This window comes from Octopus sinensis, linkage group LG12 (genome assembly GCF_006345805.1).
Source record: "Octopus sinensis linkage group LG12, ASM634580v1, whole genome shotgun sequence".
Taxonomy (NCBI): domain Eukaryota; kingdom Metazoa; phylum Mollusca; class Cephalopoda; order Octopoda; family Octopodidae; genus Octopus; species Octopus sinensis.
The window spans coordinates 52305873-52325214 of record NC_043008.1 but is presented as its reverse complement, the minus strand read 5'-3'; the positions used below and the strand labels follow the sequence as shown (position 1 = coordinate 52325214).

Genomic DNA, 19342 nt, shown 5'->3' with positions numbered 1-19342 from the left:
AGGTGAAGGCGTTTGTGCAGGTGAAGGCGTTTGTGCAGGTGAAAGTGTTGTTAAAGTGCATAGGTTGGGTGGTGTCAAGGTTGTCATCAAAAGATGAAGACGTCTCAAAATGTGCCTTTTTTAAACGGTCCACGGAAACGGTCTCCGAACGACCATTTATCTCAATCGTGAAAACCTTTGGTGTGCGAGAAAGCACACGAAAAGTCCTTTATAGGGAGAAACAAGTGGGCCCTTCACAGAATCGTCCCGAACAAAAACATGCGACCAGGTGTTCATATCCGGTGGAAGATGGGACGGTGGAGATTGCTTTCTGGGAAGCATGGGCGGAAGGTTTGAAAAATATTCCCGCAGTCTGGTGACATAGGTCGCCGGATCATGGGGCGGGGAAGTGTCTGGCACCAACATCGTACCGGGCAATGCCAGTGTGGTACCATACAGCAGCTCTGCAGCAGAAAACCCCAGGTCTGCCTTAACAGCAGTCCGACAGCCGAGAAGCACAATGGGCAGAAATTCGATCCAGGACTGTGGGTCCGAAGAGGCACGAAGAGCGGCCTTGAGCTGTCTATGGAACCGCTCAACCAATCCATTAGACGCTGGATGGTAGCTTGTGGTGTGGATATGGTGCATACCCAAAATTCGCGACAATTCGCGAAATAGCGAGGCCTCAAACTGTCGTCCACGATCAGTTGTCAATCGGGACGGGACTCCGAAGCGAGAAATCCAGTTTGAAACGAAAGCTCGCGCAACAGTTTCAGCAGAAATGTCTGCTATCGGAATGCTTCTGGCCAGCGGGAGAAACGATCGACACAAGTTAATAGATAAGAGAACCGCGACTCACAGGCATGGTCCAACCAGATCGATGTGGACATGGCGAAAACGGGCCTCCGTGGGGGGAATTGTCCAAGCGGGGCACGAACGTGCCGTTGAATTTGGATCGTTGACACTTGGAGCAGGTTCGTGTCCAAGAGGTAATTGTGCGACGCATATTCGGCCAGAAAAACCGAGCAGTGATTAGCTTGAGGGTGGCAGCGATGCCAGGATGTGATAAGGAGTGCAGTGCTTCAAACACTGAGCGTTGATGGGTCTCAGGCACCAGTGGCCTGGGAGATCCAGTTGAAGTGTCACAAAGAATGGTGCCTTCGGCTGACGGAAGCGGAAGGTAGGAAAACTGGCAACAGGAGAACTTGGGAGAAGTTAAATCTAACGACGCCAAAGGTGGCTGCTCCTGCGATATGGCAGCTAAGTCGATAGCAGCAGGAGACGAAAGGGCGCAAACTGGAAGGCGAGAGAGAGCGTCAGCAGGAACGTTCTCTTTTCCAGGTATGTGTCGAATGTTGCTAGTAAATGAGAGATAAAATCCAGGTGCCGAAAAGCACGGGGTGAGAGTTTGTCCGTTTTTGAAAACAGGGCAAACGTAAGGGGCTTGTGATCCGTATAGATCACAAAATCTCGCCCTTCAAGTTGATGCTGGAAATGACGAACCGATAGATAGATCGCTAGGAGCTCACGATCAAAGGTGCTGTATCGTCGTTCAGCTGGTTGCAGTTGACGGGAAAAGAAGGCTAGAGGTCGAACATGGTCATCCACTGTGTGTTGTAACACAGCGCCAATCGCAGTGTCCGATGCGTCCACAGTCAAAGAGAGAGAAGCACCAGGAACTGGATGTGCAAGCAAAGAAACAGAAGCCAGCTCCTTCTTAATGGACTCAAAGGCTGTCACTGCCTCAACAGAGAGGGTGACTTGACTGTCTTTTCTTGGAGAGTCCTTTAACAGCCTGGTGAGAGGTAGCAGCTTATCTGCACAACCGGGAATGAAGCGTCGGTAGAAATTGACCATCCCTAGATAATGCCTGAGCTGGCGCAAGGAAGTGGGGGGTGCGATGCGTTGAATGGCATCGACTTTTGACGAGAGGGGGCTGATTCCAGTCGAATCAATATGATGCCCTAGAAAATCTAGGGAAGAGCGTCCGAAAACACACTTGTCGGGGTTTATGCGTATGCTATACGCGCGAAGACGCTGGAAGAGTTGAGAAAGGTGCCGGAGATGATTTTCTCGTGTGTCGCTCGCAATGAGTATGTCATCGACATAGGCAAACACAAAATCAAGACCGCGGACAACCTCATCAATGAAACGCTGGAAGGTGCTAGTAGCATTCCGCAAACCGAAACTCATGTACAAAAACTCAAAACACCCAAACGGTAGTGGGTAGTGATAGCAGTTTTGGAACGTCGGCTGGGTTGACCGGTATTTGGTGGTAAGCGCGTATCAGATCGACCTTCGAAAAAATGGTACAACCATGGAGATTTGCTGTAAAGTCCCGGAGATTTCTAATCGGATAGCGATCGGCTATTGTGACGGCATTGAGGCGTCGATAGTCTCCAACCGGGCGAAAATCAGACTCGCCCTTTCGCGCCAAATGAAGGGGAGATGCCCATGGGCTGGTGGAGGGGCGTATAAGGCCAAGTTGAAGCATGTGCTCAAACTCGGCTCTGGCCGTTTTTAGTCGGTCTGGCGCTAGGCGCCGGGGGCGTGAGAATACAGGTGGCCCATTGGTGGTGATGAAATGGAGGGTCGAGTGGGTAGGATTTTCCGGTTTAAAGGCAATGTCCACTAGCTCCGGAAATGAAACCAAAAGAGAGTGAAATGGGTCTCCAGAGGTGGCAACAAAGAATGTCGGGCTAAGGACCGCAGTGGTGGAACTCCCAGTCGGTGTAGAGAGCGACGTCGTGCTATCAAGAAGCTCCGACGCCTGACATCCACCAATAGGTTAAACCTATCCAGGAAATCAGCGCCGAGAATAGGATGTGGGATGTCAGGGATGACGAAAACCCATCGAAAATCTCGACGAAGGTTGAGGTTGAGGCGCAGCGAAACCTGACCGTAAGTGGTTTGGGAGACGAGTCAATAGCATGCAAGACAATCGAAGAGCGCTTGGGCTTGTCTGCAGCCAGACGAAGGGGCCAGATGCTGCAACAGGAGCGGGTCTACCATGAAGAATTTCTCCGACACCAGATCTTTTACATAGAATGCACGATGTTTGGGAAACGAGATGGAAGAAGGTGACGTGCTCACCTCCTCCGGATTTAGTTTTCCGAGGGCTTGAAAGTGCACGGCTGGGTACACCGATCTGCCTTTTCGGCATATCTCGAATGGTACCAGCACCAGCCGGAACGAGAAACAGAGTCACTCCGACTGCGGGAAATAGAGCTACTGCGACTACGAGATTGGCGTCCGATCGCACGGCACAGATCATCGATCCTCCGCGTAAGCGCGTCGATGTTCTCGCGCCAGTTTATCGTTCGTCGGAGGGGTCGGGGGGGGGCTCTGTGCATGCGTACAGGCCCCGCGAGGGAGATGGGCGCGAAAACTCCAACACTTTGTCGGCCATCGTGGCGATCTGGTCCACAGACACAGCATCCAGTGCCGTGGCCAACATTGTCTGCACGTGGGCAGGCAGCCTTGAGAAAATATCTTACGTAAGAGCGGCGCGTCAGCGGCGTTGCCGCTTAGCTCTCTTAGATGGCGCAGAAATTGGGATGGAGTTCTGTCCCCTAACTGCTCGTCGGCCATCAGTTCATTAAACTGACTTTCCTCTGAGCGCGTGTTGCGACGGAGGATCTCCGCCTTTACTGACGCATATGTGGCGTCAGGATGGGGACTCACAATGAGATCCCTGACCGATGTTGCGAGCCGGGAGGGCAAACTTGAAAACAGTAGATGTAACTGCTGTTGTGGCGGAATGGTATGCGCGGCAAAGTGTGATTCCACTTGTGCAAACCACAGCCCCGCATCCCCCGTAAATGAAGGCAAACCTGAAGCCATGCCTTTGTCGGAAGGAGTCTGTGAGAAGGGGGCAGAAGGTATGGTCGAGAAACGAGAGAGAACACGTGGAACCGAGAAGGCAATTCAAAACTGTGTTTGTGTGTGCACCTCGTGGGTAGCAAAAAAAAAAAAAAAGGAATAAGTGTGTACAAGGAAAACAAAATACAGAAAGGAAAAAAATGAATGTGTGTGTGTTTTCTTTTTCTTTCTTTTTTTTTTTTGTACTGTGTGCGATGAATAAGGTTATTTGACCCACCTCGCCGTGCTGAAAAGGAGAAAATAGGAAAATAAATGTGAATTTCCGCGCTCTTCGGCCCCAAAAAAAAACCTGTTCGCTGTGTCTTCTTCTATCCTGTTCTTTTTCTCAACTAGGGGTCACCAATTGTAACGTGAAAGGATCTATCATCGAAGCACTGGTAGGTGTCGAGATCCTTTCTAGTCACATACAAAAATTCTTGTAGAAAACAAACAGACGAAACTCAGGTTAAAGGTGAACAGACAACTTGGTTTATTGATTCATGGTTGTACGTTGTCTGATGGGGGAATAGACAGCCTCTGAGATACTGCTGGTGTTGGTCGTTGAGGTTGGTTGAAGTTGGTTGAAACTGGTGTTTGGCTGTCAGAGCCAGGAAAACCGTGACCGATCGCAGGGCTGTCTTGAGCCGAAGAGAGAGATTTGAGGTTCGCGGGCTCGAGAGATGTTTTCCCGCACATGCGCATGGGGAAGACTTCCGGTGGCCACCCGGAAGTAGTCCCATTCTGCGCATGCGCGCCGAACCCTACACAGTAGCATCACTACAATGGTATAGGCATCTCTAGACTGGAAAGTTCTCAGAATCCTGGAGCACATCTTGCAGATCAAGTCAACCTCGATGTTTATGTGGGAACTCCAGCTTAGGTTGTTATCAACAATTACTCCAAGGTCTCTGGTGTTGTTGGATGACACTAGGGAGTCACCTGAGTGAAGAGCATATGGTAATTTCAGAGTCTCCTCTTTTCTAAATTGGATCAAATCAAACTTATCTTCATTTAGAAGCATATTGTTTTTTTCTGCCCATTGGACAATAGCAAACAGATCTTACTGAAGTCATGCTTGGTCTCCTATGCTGCTTATGGCTTTCTGGAGTTTGGAATCATTTGCAAAGATTTTCAATGTAGAATGTTTGATGACGTCTACTATGTCGTTGATGTAAATAATGAAGAGGAGTGGGCCCAACACAGTACCTTGTGGGATACCACTATTGACTTTAGCTAAGCTGGATCCTATTCTCTCAAACACAACATGTTGGCTTCTATTCTTCAAGAAACACTTTATCCATTGCAACAGCTTTCTACGGACTCCAGTGTTGGACAGTTTCTTCAGCAGGATTTTGTGGTCCACTCCGTCAAATGCCTTACTGACATCAAGGTATATGACGTCAGTGTTCTCCCAATGCTTTTAAGATGTCGTCAAAATGGTGCATGTATACATGTTTATATTCATGTAGGCACATATTTATGCATGTATTTACATGTATGCAGATGTTGCTTATGTCTGTGCCTGCGTACTTATACATACATACTCATATACTCAAATGTAGATGTAGATATATATATATATATATTATATATATATATATATATATACACAGGTAGTCGAGGTAGTCAGAGTATGTGACAGAATACTTAAGATTAGACTAGTGCTTTATCATAGGTCAGCAACCATTATCTCGTCATATGCCCCTCAGCCGGGGCTACCAGAAGGACAAAAAACCGATTCTATGACACCCTATTACAGACTACCTCGTTGACAAATGACAGTGACCTTCTCTTCGTGGCAGGTGACTTCAATGGACATGTTGGATGGCATGTCGGGAGCTTCCATGGCATACATGGGGGCTACGGTTTTGGTTCTCGCAATGAGGAGGGAACTAGGCTGCTGGAGTTCTGCGATGCAAATGACTTTATGATTTGCAATACCAACTTCAGGAAACCCACCTTTCACCTAGTCACGTACCGTTCTGGCAGGCACACTAGCCAGATTGACTACATCCTTGCCAGAGAGAGGGAAAGAGGGCTGCTTATAAATGCCAAACCTTTCCAGGCGAGGAATGTACTCCTCAACATAGATTAGTAGTTAGCGACTTCTGGATGAGGGCCAAATGGCTGCCCAGAAGAAGACCAGCTCGGAGGAGAAGGGTCTGGAAACTTAAAGATCCTGTAAATGGACGGAGATTTAGAGAAGTCCTACTCGAAGCTTTCGACGAAATAGAAGGGGATATGGCATCACATAATGTGGAAACCAGCTGGAGGTTTCTATGGGACAATCTGCTGAGTGCCACTGACCAGATCTGTGGATGGAGCAAAGTCCCATCTCATCCCAGGGTAACGTGGTGGTGGAACAATGTTGTAGACAGGGCTATTAGAGACAAGAGACTGGCTTGGAAGGACTGGAGGAATGGCGGTAGTAGGGAATTGTATCAGACTGCGAAAAGAGAAGTGAGGAGACAGGTATATTTAGCCAGAGGGGAAGCGGATAAGAAAAAATTTGCCAATGTTCTGCGCCGTGAGGAAAAAAGATGTGAGGTGTTTCGTGTTGCAAGACAGTGTGCGAGAGAGAACTGTGATGTGGTAGGAGAGAAATGTGTTCGCATGGATGATGGTTCACTTGCGCTAAATGAGGATGCAAAGAGAGAGGTTTGGAGATGCCACTATGAAAGGTTGCTCAACAAAGAGAATGAATGGGATAAAGAGAGTCTGCCGAATGTCGACCCAATAGATGGACCAGCTATCCGAGTTGACAGTTCCATGGCAGTTAAGGCAATTAGAAGCATGAAGACAGGGAAAGCCCCAGGCCCATCAGGAATTACTGCTGAGATGCACAAAATATCTGGCAGTGTCGGCTATAGCCTAGTCACCCGTATAGTTAACCAGGTGATACACGAAGGAGTTATACCCAATGACTGGTGTAGTAGCATAATAGTCAACTGCTACAAAGGTAAAGGTGATGCCCTAGATACAAATAATTACAGAGGTATCAAGCTGTTGGATCAGGTAATGAAGGTTACGGAAAGGGTCATAGCCCAACTGATTAGAGAGAGAGTCAACCTGGACGAGATGCAGTTTGGTTTCGTGCCAGGGAAAAGCACCACTGATGCCATATTTCTGGTAAGACAGCTGCAGGAGAAATACCTAGCCAAAGATAAAACTCTGTTCCTTGCTTTCGTTGACTTGGAGAAAGCCTTTGACAGGGTCCCCCGTTCCCTTATCTGGTGGGCAATGAGGAAACTAGGGATAGATGAATGGTTAGTGAGAGCTGTGCGTGCCATGTACAGGGATGCTGTTAGTAAGGTGAGGGTTGGCAACGTGTACAGTGAAGAAGTCCGGGTGGACGTTGGGGTCCACTAAGGCTCAGTCCTCAGCCCCCTCCTATTTATCATAGTCCTCCAGGCAATAACGGAGGAATTCAAGACAGATGCCCTTGGGAGCTCCTCTATGCTGATGACCTTGCTCTAATTGCTGAATCACTATCAGAACTCGAGGAGAAGTTTCAGGTGTGGAAGCAAGGATTAGAATTGAAGGGCCTCAGAGTCAATCTAGCTAAAACCAAAGTCCTAATAAGTAGGAAGGTAGACAAATCTCAAACGTCTTCAGGTAGATGGCCCTGCTCAATCTGTAGAAAAGGCGTAGGTAGGAACTCTATAAGATGCACCAAGTGTAAGCTATGGACACATATGAGGTGCAGCAATGTCAAGGGAAGGCTGACTAGGAATATAGTTTTTGTATGTGGCAGATGCTCTGGTGCAATAAACACTGAAAATGCTCTGAGACCATCTTCCGCCACATTCCAGGGAGAAAAACTAGAAATAGTTGATAGTTTCCGTTACCTAGGTGATCAAGTCAGTAGTGGGGGTGGGTGTGCTGATAGTGTAACTGCTAGAGTAAGAATAGCCTGGGCAAAGTTCAGAGAGCTCTTACTTCTGCTGGCGACAAAAGGCCTCTCGCTCAGAGTAAAAGGCAGACTGTATGACGCATGTGTACGAACAGTCATGCTACATGGCAGTGAAACATGGGCTGTGACTGCTGAGGATATGCATAAGCTCACAAGATATGAAGCCAGTATGCTCCGATGGATGTGTAATGTCAGTGTTCATACCCGACAGAGTGTAAGTGCATTGAGAGAAAAGTTGGACCTAAGAAGCATCAGTTGTGTGCAAGAGAGACATCTACGCTGGTATAGACACGTGGTAAAAATTGATGAAGATAGATGTGTGAAAAAGTGCCACACTCTAGTAGTTGAGGGAACCTGTGGAAGAGGTAGACCCAGTAAAACCTGGGATGAGGTGGTGAAACACGACCTTCGCTCTTTAGGTCTCACCGAGGAAATGACCAGAGACCAAGACCTTTGGAAGTATGCTGTGCGCGAGAAGACCCAGCAGGACAAGTGAGGCCATAACCCGTGGCCCCTACCTGGGACGTAGTCAGTCCACCTGTGCATACCTTCCTTCTTGGGACACATAACTCTACTTGTGAAGACCTGTTGAGGCAAGTGAAAATCAAAATTGAAGAATCAAATCAAATCGTAATCGATCCACATCAATGGAATTTCTAGTTTGTGGTACCAGTGCCGGTGGCACATAGGAGAACCATCCGAATGTGGCCGTAGCCAGCACCGCATCGACTGGCCTCCGTGCTGGTGGCACGTAACAAACACCATTCGATCGTGGCCGTGACAGCCCTGCCTGGCACCTGTGTCGGTGGCACATAGAAAGCGCCCACTACACTCACAGAGTGGTTGGCGTTAAGAAGAGCATCCAGCTGTAGAAACACCGCCAGATCTGACTGGCCTGGTACAGCCTTCCGGCTTCCCAGACCCCAGTTAAACTGCCCAACCCATGGAAAGCGGACGTTAAACGATGATGATGATGATGATGACACACATACATACATACATACCCACATATACATCTACATATATATGCATACACGTACACATACACACACATATGCATGTATATATATATAGTTTTGAATGGAAAGAAGTTGCTCTTTCACAGGGGTGTATTTTATCTAAGTGTACACCAGTTTAGCTCTGTATTGATTAATATACTTGGAATTCCTTAATCTGTGTTAGTATTAGTGTTAACATTGACTATTGTATAAATAAATTGATTTTTTTTTTGTGTTCAAACTCTCCATTTTCCTTATTTTATGTTATTAAGATTTTATTCTCCTATTTTGAATGGATGAAGACATCTATAACGACTCCTGGAATTTCATAAATATTAACAATAATACTAACACAGATTAATGAATTCCAAGTACATTTATCAATATGGAGCTAAACCGGTGTATACTTGGACAAAATACATCCCTGTGAAAGAGCAACCACTTTCCATTCGAAACTTCATAAAGACTCGTTATATACACACAGCTTAAATAAGCGATACCACTAGTAAAATGGAGAGAATTGACACAGACATATCAATAAAAGACATTCCTATACCACCCAAAAAGGAATACATGAAGCTTACCTTTTAAATGCATAATGCAATCTTAATTGCAAAATATGAATGAAGGTAAGAAATTGATATGTATGTAGGCAATATGAAATTGACTATTATATAAATAAATTGATATTTTACTGTGTTCAAACTCTCCATTTTCCTTATATTATATGTGGATATATATAGTTAATCCAAACATGAAAACACAAAGAAAAAGCACAACAACGCGAGGACGTGTAACAAGTATAGTGTTATTGGATGCTCAGGAAAGGAATACATGCATATACATGTATATATGCATATATATTCGCACACATATGCGCCCATGCACTCATGTACACATAGACACATGTGCATCCATACATGCACCTACCCATACATACTTACAGGGGTTGGACAAAATAATGGAAACACCTTAAAATTTCAAACAAATTTATTTTGATATCAGATAGGACTGCCTTTGGCAGTAATTATAGCTTCAATTCTATGAGGTATGGACTCGTACAAAGTTTGAATTGTTTCCAAAGGAATTTTTGTTCATTCTTTAGCTAAAACAGTCTCCAGTTCTTATAGTGGTGATGGTGGAGGATATTGACTCCTTACTGGTTTTTCTAAAATGCACCATAAATGTTCATTAATATTGAGATCTGGGAACTGTGGTGGCCAGATAAGACGTTCAACTTAACTAGAATGTTCCTTGTGTCATACATTAACAACTTTAGCAGTGTGAATTGGCGCATTATCATCCTGAAAGATTGTGTTTCCCTATGGAAACAGTTCTACAGCCATAGGATGAATTTGATCAAATAAAATACTTAAATAGTCTTGACTATTAATTCTGCCATGAAGGGAAACCTGACCAATGAATATGAGAAAGCAGGTGTTGTATGAGTGTGCACGTTGTGTGTTGTGTATATGTGTATGTGTAGGTGTTTTGTATGTGTGTGTGTGTGTTTGTGTGCGTGTTTGAATACTTGCACCTCTTTGGCTTGACATCAAGTATTAGTTATAAATGAATGTTATTGTCACAAAAGTGTTGTCCTTTGTTTCCAGTCCTTCACGGGAAAACATCTGGCAATCGAGAAATATTGCCTTCCTGGGAGGTGGTTGAGTCTTAGTGACAGAAAGAACATTCAGCTTTAGGAAACCAGCCTCAAAACATTCTGTTTGACTCATGCAAGTATGGTAAAGTGGGTGTGAAATTGGTGATTGATAGAAGGAAACAAATGGGAGGATTGAAATGAAAGGAGTGGAGTATTTCAACAATGCCATGAATCAGTACAAGACTTCTTTGTATTGTGTCATGATGAAGTGCCTCAATATAAGTACCATGTGATATGATGTCATTGAAATGAGACACAAGTGTCTCTGTCTGTCCATACAGGATCTTTGATGTATATTAAATCCCTAATTTAGTATAATTAAAACTGGGGTCATTTGAGTGCCCAAGTGAAGTATGAAGACCTGGAAAGAGAAAGAGTGAGGGAGGGAGGGGAGGAGAGAGAAATGAGATTAGTGAAGTGCCTTGCTCAAGGATATTCCTGCAACAGGATATAGACCAAAAATGTTCTGGTGGGAGTCAGATATTAAATATTCAATCATGAATACAGATTTTCAATTTTAAAACAGGTTTCCAAGTGTATAGCATGGTGTTCAGTCCCTCCATGTGGTACCTTGGGCAAGTGTCTTCTACTAAAGACCTGACAATTATGATGATGGTAGTATACAGAATAATATATTGGTAATAATAATAAGATTAACAAGAGAGAATGAAGGAATTCTTTGGTCTATTGATATACAGAATCAGAAAAGAAAGGAAATGAAATGGATTGAAATAAGATTAAATAAAGTCAAAGAATGTAGAATACTCCTGAAACAAACCATTCTCAAGCGTTTGACGGAGTTTCTGATACATTATAACATTAAAATTTTTTTTTTACTTCATAGTTCATTTCATTTCGTTGGAAAACTTGAAGGTTTTCTTTACCTGTATATCAATAAAACAAGGAAGAAATACTTTATTTGTTCTACCTTCATTATTATTATCAATAAATGTATGTATATGGATGTGTGTGTGTGTGTATGCATGTATGTATGCATGCATGTATGTGTGCGTGTATGTATGTATGTATGTATGTATGTATGTATGTATGTATGTATGTATGTATGCTTCAGTAAAGCTGGACTAAAGAGTCATCTTCATAGTCATAAAGCGAGACAGATGAGTGTCAACCTGGCCACTGGTGGTGGTGCTTCACACCATTCTAATAATATCTGTCAGGCATGTGGAAGAGAGTGTAATTCAGCAGGAGGACTTAAACGACATGCAAAGGTACATGAAGCCCAGTTACATCTACAGCCGGCTATTACCGGTAAAGGTTTTTAGCTGCCAATTCTGTACAAGACATTGTAGATTTTTAGCTGGGCTAAAAAGTCACATTCGATCACAGCACCAATAACAGTTAAGCTTCATGCAATACTCGATAATGAGGGGGAAGCCATCATGTATGTATGTATGTGTCTCTTTGTCTTGACATTATGGAAAAGTCAAAAAACCTTTCACTTCCAGTCTACTGTGAAAATATGTCAGACCATAAAGAAATACGACCTTCCTTGGAACTAGGCAAGGGTTGGTGACAGGAAGAACATCAGGCCTAGAAAATCTATCTCAACACATTCTGTTGAAACCATGCAAATATGAAAAAAAAAAAAAAGATGTTATAATAAAGATGGTAACGATGATGATATAGATGCAGGTATAGCTGTTTTATTAAGAAGTTTGCTTCCCAACTATCTGGTTTCAGGTTCAGTTCCACTGCACAACACCTTGGGCAAATGTCTTCTATTATAGCCCTAGGCTGACCAGAATATTGTGAGTGGATTCAATAGACAGAAACTGAAAGAAGCCCATTGTATATGTATGTACACGCCCCCCCCCCCACACACACATGTACTAATTTATTTTGCCAGCTGCTACCTCCTTAATATGGTCAATTAGAATTGATCAAACTCCCTTTCTTATCCAGTGAGTAACTCCACCCCTTCTAACACCAGTCCACCTGTGATTATCTTAGTTGGCTTACCTACTTACCTTTTCCTTCATCCCCTCCTCCTCTGGGATATGCCTCCAGTGTGTATAAATTTTGGTTGCTGCTTGTCTCCAAATTGTATTTCTTTATCGATTTTCTGATGATACATTTGCTCCATGCTTGCTCTCTAAGCTGCTTCTATTGGTTGCATTTGTAGTGTGACATCATGTATTACTGAATACTGAATCATATGTAACAAATGGAATAAAGGAGCACCAAACTATGCCCATATTTTCTCCTCTTACTATTACACACACATATGCACACAAACACACACATATATATATAGGGAGAAATATATCTGTACGTGTGGTATATCATCATCATCATCATCATTGTTTACCGTCCGCTTTCCATGCTAGCATGGGTTGGACGGTTCAACTGGGGCCTGGGAAGCCAGAAGGCTGCACCAGGCCCAGTCTGATAGAGTATAGGTTATATTTCTTCTTTTTTTTTCTTTTCTTTATTCCTCTCTTCCTGTTTTTGAGTTGACCTTAGAAATACATTCCCTACTTTTAGGTTACTTTAAATAAAACTCTCAGTTCAATACTACTGTGTACAATCTCTATACTTGGAACGACCAATTTTAAATACTATTGGAATTTGCTCACAAGGTATTGGAATCTTATATGTATACCATTCTGCCTAAATAATGGATCTACAGATGCAATATCCCTGCATATCTCACATCTGTTTTCATTCCTCCACTTCACTCTCAGCTAAATTCTGGTGCCTCAACTTAAGTACCATATTCATCTGAAGATATATATATATATATATATATATATATATATATACACATACATGCTCTCTTTTTGGAAGGGTAAAACTTAAAGCAGATGAAATCTATAGATAATAGCATGTAAGTATTGGGTTAACAGACCCCTTGAATAAAAAAGTATGATGGCTGCCTTTGGGTCTCAGACCCACATCTTATGTGTATATGTATCAATTATTCAGATTTTAAAACTTCTGTAATAACTGCCAAATATATTGCAATAGCTGGGATGCATTTCTTCAAAATCCTTCTACCTCCTTTGAACTTGTAATTTTGTGCCCCCCCCACCTCCTTAAACACACGATCATTCAAAATACTAAGAATTGCAAAACATTATGTATTATTTTAACTGATGAAAGACTATTCCTTATTTTTGTCTCCTTTACAGTTTGTAAATACAGTTAAACAGACGAAAGTACAGAAATCAATGACACTCATCTCTAAGAACATTTGATATAGAAATTCCAATCAACTTCATTTACAAAAGATCTTAAAAAGCAAAAACAAAAAGGAAAATTAGTATTTGTCAAGAAGATTTACTTCATTCCATCTACCACCATGTTACTTAATTCCTGTTGGTGTATTTTTGTCTTCATCTGTCTTCATTTTGCAAGTAAGTTCTTTTTGTTATATTTATTATTTATTTATGAAATCACTGAGTATGGCTGTGTATGATCAAGCAGTTTGTTTCCAGGTCAGTTTCTATTGTATGACACCTTGGATTATTGTCTTGTACAATAGTCTCACGTCAACCAAAGACTATGGAGTGGAATTTCATATATAAAGATTTTGTAGATTCTATTTCTGCTCCTGTTTTTGGTTTAATTTTTTTCATACTAAACTACCTGAAATTGCACCTGGTTGAATAATACAAGCTTCCTGTTTTAAAATGATCCAAATGGAAACCTTACATCAAACTTTCATGTCAATTTATGTTCCAAATAACAGCTTAATAACGACACAGTTATTTTACTAAATTCTTTATTATTTTCAAAAGTAATAGACAAAAGCAGTGTATTTCAACAGAAATATGGTAGAAAATGGTTTAATGCTATCACCTGGCTCTTGGAGAAATTTTGCAGAATTGAGCTTGGTCTTCCTGTTTAAAGACAACTTCTTTGCATAATATCTGGTGACACTGAAGGATCACAGAACATTCTCTAACAGGATATATATAGAGAGAGTTTACAATTTATAGGAAAAATCCAGGATTAATTTCAGGATAGTAAGTCGTATTTAGCAGAAAATAGGAAAATTGAATAAGGTGACGAACGCTCAGGATGGTGTTAATCCAATTATATCTTGAAGTCTTCTACATATGTTTCGATGGATGCACTCCAAAACTGTCTGAGAGGATAAATTATGGTCAGCAATCATCAGTCTTGTCAGGAAGTTGTAAACAAACTCAACAAACAGACATGTTAACAGAAATAGAAAGTTTTATAAATTATAACGCATTTATATTCATATGCACACATGCATTCACCCACTCAAATATGTGACATGTATATATAAACACTATATACTTACAAAAACAAATGTATACAAACACATACACATGCATTAAAATACAGACACATACACCAGGCTCCAATCTGATCTGGCAATGTTTCTACAGCTGGATGCCCTTCTTAATGCCAGCCACCCCCAGAGTGTAGTAGGTGCTTTTTATGTGCCACCAGCACAGGAGCCAGTCAGGCAGGTCTGGCATCGATCAGATTCACATAGTGCTTTTTACGTGTCACTGGCATGGGGGCCAGTCAGTGGGTACATGTATATACAAATACATATACATATATACAAATATATATATATATATATATATATTATATATTATGTATACATAAATATCTATATTCATATATGTTTTATATACTTTTTATATATAAACATATACATAAATACATACAAAGGCACAGGAGTGGCTGACTGGTAAGAAGCTTGCTTCTCAACCACATATTTCTGGGTTCAGTCCCACTACATGGCACCTTGGGTGAATGTCTTCTACTATAGCTTCAAGCCAACCAAAGCCTTGTGAGTGGATTTGGTAGATGGAAACTGAAAGAAGCCCATCATATATATGTATATATATATATGTATATATATGTATGTATTTGTTGTTTGTGTCTCTGTTTGTCCCTCTAGCATCGCTTGACAACTGATGTTGGTGTGTTTATGTCCCCATCAGCTAGTGGTTCAGCAAAAGAGACCAATAAAACAAGTACTAGGCTTACAAAGAATAAGTCCTGAGGTCAATTTATTCGACTAAAGGTGGTGCTCCAGAATGGCCATATATAAATGATTGAAACAAGTAAAAGAATATACATACAGGCAAACATACATACATATATATTCAAATAAATACATACTTATGCTGGGATATACTTGCAAACATATGCATGTATATCTCTACACATATATTCTTACTTGTTCTTGCAGCAACGACATAGAATTATACTTACGCTAAAATATATGTTTACAATCACATACTTATACACATAAACAAACAATTATATACATACACAAGAGCATACACATCCCAAAACACTGATTGACCCAAACACATAATTGTATACACATACACACACTTATTTAAACACATACAGATTATTGTTCATTCACAAAATATTTACATACAAACAGTGGACGCTAGGAATTTAAAATGGCATTATTGGAACAAACTAGATATTGTGAGAGAAGGAGATGTATAGAAAGATAGGGAGGGGGAAAGAAAGGGAAGATAAAACAAAGTAAAAGAAAAAGGGAGAGAGAGTGGGGAGAGTAAGGGCAAATTGTAAATATAAAAAAATGAATTTAAAGAAAGGCAAGAAGGGAAGAGGGAAGAAAACTTATGGCAAGTAAGATAGAAGGAAAACAAAAAATTTAAAGAAAATTTGCATAAATCATTATTAGGTTATGGGAAGAAATTATTTGAAAGAACTAAAAAAGTGTTAATTCATACATTTGTAAACTCACTATCTCTCTCATAAGCATATATAATATAACTACACATATACTAGTATATATATATAGTTTTGTTTCTAAAATTACAAACCTTGCACCAAATCACAATTACTTTAAAAAAACTTCCTTTTAAATTTATTGAACTAAAATCAGTTTAATTTTATTATAACAAATCAATATTATATGATTTCTTCATTGTAAAGTCACATGACCTAATAATAAGCAGGATGTTGGGTTAATAATCATAAGTTTATAGGTTCAATTCCTCGATTGGACAATGCATTATATCATTTTATGCTTCATTTCATGTCACTCCAGACTATTCAGATGAAAATAGGTACGAGTTTATAACTGGTACTTTTTTCCAGCTGAGTTCAGTGGAGCGTAGCATTGGTGCTACCTTCTTTCTCTCTAGCTGTCACATTCATGTTGCTACACTATATTAAGGACAGGAGTTTCACACAGGTGTCTATGTTTACCTGTGCATACATAAAAATCTGAAACAAATGGCAAAAGTATGTTACATGTTACCAGGTCATATTCACTTGCCAATGACAGCTCTGCTTTATTTCTATGTCATAATGAAATACTGTAAACTAATTATAAACTCTGATAATGAATTGAGGACTTGATTACACATATAAGGATTACAAAGATTTGAGTTTATTTAAAGTATTTAGTCTGAAGGCAAGTATGGCTATGTGATTGAGAAGCTTATTTTAAAGTATATGGTTTTGTGTACAATCTCATTTTGCAGTACCCTGTACAAATATTTCTTTATTCTAACCTGATGAGGACTAATCTTGGACAAAATTTCATAGAAAGAAATTGAGTTTTAAACCCATCAGAGAGAGCACTTTTGTTTCTGAGTAAACCTTTCTCTCATTTTAATGATTTTGGGGTACCTTTAGCAGAGTTCACTCTATTACAAGCAAACATGACCCTCTAGTCCCTTGGTATCTTTAATAATAATCCACTTTATTGCAAATAAATATCACCACTTGGTCTTTGAGTACCTCTAGCATAGTCCACTCTGCTGGTAGGAGTTTGGTCAAGGTATCTGGTCTAACTATAAATATTTTTCCCTTTCTTCCACTAGTTTTAGTGGCTTTGAAAGATCATAAAGCTCTTTCCACCAAAAATAAATAAATAGATATTATAAAAACTTGAAATAGATTTCATTTCTATATCTATCTTTACTTCTTTTTCTTTCAGATCATTTAAACTACTAAAGTTATTTTGTTATTACACATCTTTCCTAGAGACATCCAAATTATCAACTTCCTTTTCTCCTTACATTTACTGAAATCTTTTTCACTACATGTATGTATATATATATATAATATATATATATATATAATATATATAATCGAGAGAAGAGATGAATTCATTCATGATCTTCGACATAAATTCGACTGATTTAACATAGTTACAAATCCACAGAATAGAAATATTTATGTTGATTCTGCTACTATTCAGTTGTAGCAGAATCAATGCAAATATTTTGTTAAATCAGTTGAATTGTCCTTTATGTTGAAGTTCATGAATACATCTGACAAAACGGTTTCTTTTTAATGATGTAATGCTTTCATTAAACAATTAAAGGAATCAATGGAAATGGCTGTAATGGATTGACACCTTACCTCTTGTTACTCACTTATATTCTATTCACCTATCCTGGAATCTGCATTTTTAAATATTATAGACAGTATTTTTGATATCAAGTACATGTCTGAATAGCTAAGAGCAGTTTTCCTCACTTATCTGGGTCTAATTATCTGCAAGAATTGACCATTAAGTTCTGGGTTGAGTTTGACTTCACCCTACTACACTTAGGGGTATTAGGATTAGGTTTCTGTCAATAAGCAACAAATAGTAACATTGCACTAAGGTTTTACCTAACTTTTTGCATTGATATACTTATGTATTAAATCTCCCCTAACAGATTCAATTTCAGCTATTTCTGCCAACTCCTTTTATAATGCTATATCTATTAAATAGCAGTTAGCCTCTAACTTCTGACCCCTGTGACATGGACCATACCATTAAACTCACCACACAACATATTACCCTCGCTATTTCCCCCAGTATAATGTAAACATGATGTAAACTGCAGCCTGTGGAAATTTCTCCTGGGAGTGACTTTATTTATTTACCATAAGATGTAATACCAAGGATTATAATAGCACCTTAAAATGAAGTTCTTACCATTCCTTTCTATTCCATTATTTTTATTTTATCTCACTCTATTATCTTAATTTACTTTCCCACATGTCAGTTTTCTAACATGTGGACTCTCTGAAGAAGCCTTGGGGCTCAACTATTGTCCAATCCCTGTCCAATGTTTGTTCATCCCTGTATATCACTGACGGGATCCTCTCCATTTTCTTATTTGCTATATATATATATATATATGTGTGTGTGTGTGTGTGTGTGTGTGTTGATAACACTATTATCTTCAACTGAATACCAACGCAAGATGCTTGTCTGAATCAGTTCACTTGGAAAACATCATGAGTGACAGGCCCTTAGTGAAATTGCAATTACTAGAATGCAAATTTGCATACAAAGCAATGTGCAGTCACTGCAGTCGAAATATATGTAGATCAGATATATGCTGTAGAAAAATTTTAAATAAAGAAGTTTCGGACATGAATAGAATATCCACTCACCTCTTCATCATCAATATTATTAAATACTCTCCGAAATATGTACAGTTCTGAATAGGAATATGGAATTACTCAATCAGTGAAGTTACCAGTTTCAGTATCTCTTTCTAAGCTTGAGTTCTATATAATGGAACATTGTGGATAGAAGGCATCTAAACCAATTTCAGAGGTAATGCTAGTATGGGTTGGATAATTTGACTGAGGACTGGCGAACCAGATGGCTGCACCAGGCTCCAATCTGATCTGGCAGAGTTTCTACAGCTGGATGCCCTTCCTAATGCTAATCACTCCAAGACTGTAGTGGGTGCTTTTTACATACCACCAGCATGAGGGCCAGTTAGGCAGTACTGGCAACGGCCACACTCAAATGGTGTTTTTTACGTGCCACCCACACAGGAGCAAGTCCAGCGGCACTGGCAACGACCTTGCTCGAATATTCTCCTCATGCCACCAGCACAAGCGGCAGTAAGGCAACGCTGGCGTCGATCACACTCAAATGGTGCTGTTTACATGTCACCAGCACGGAAGCCAGTT

The 19342-nt window shown here is 40.6% G+C and overlaps 2 protein-coding genes and 1 long non-coding RNA gene across 6 annotated transcripts in view; 2 read left to right on the top strand and 1 right to left on the bottom strand.

Moving 5' to 3' along the window:
- LOC115218043 overlaps positions 1-19342 on the top strand; it is a 215384-nt gene that overhangs the window by 59330 nt on the left and 136712 nt on the right. The window lies entirely within an intron of this gene.
- The window catches only part of LOC115218105, a 121022-nt gene that overhangs the window by 4971 nt on the left and 96709 nt on the right, over positions 1-19342 (top strand). For all 4 annotated transcript variants that reach the window (XM_036507980.1, XM_036507983.1, XM_036507982.1 and 1 more), the window contains exon 2: positions 13564-13788. In XM_036507980.1, coding sequence (XP_036363873.1) covers positions 13734-13788 — 55 coding nt within the window. In that variant the 5' untranslated portion in view covers positions 13564-13733. The remainder of the gene's footprint in view (positions 1-13563; positions 13789-19342) is intronic.
- Positions 1682-18804, bottom strand: LOC118765634. The gene is made up of 3 exons (XR_005001500.1): positions 18687-18804; positions 12343-12349; positions 1682-1692 (listed from the first exon to the last, which is right to left on the bottom strand). It is a non-coding gene; the product is annotated as an uncharacterized LOC118765634 (long non-coding RNA).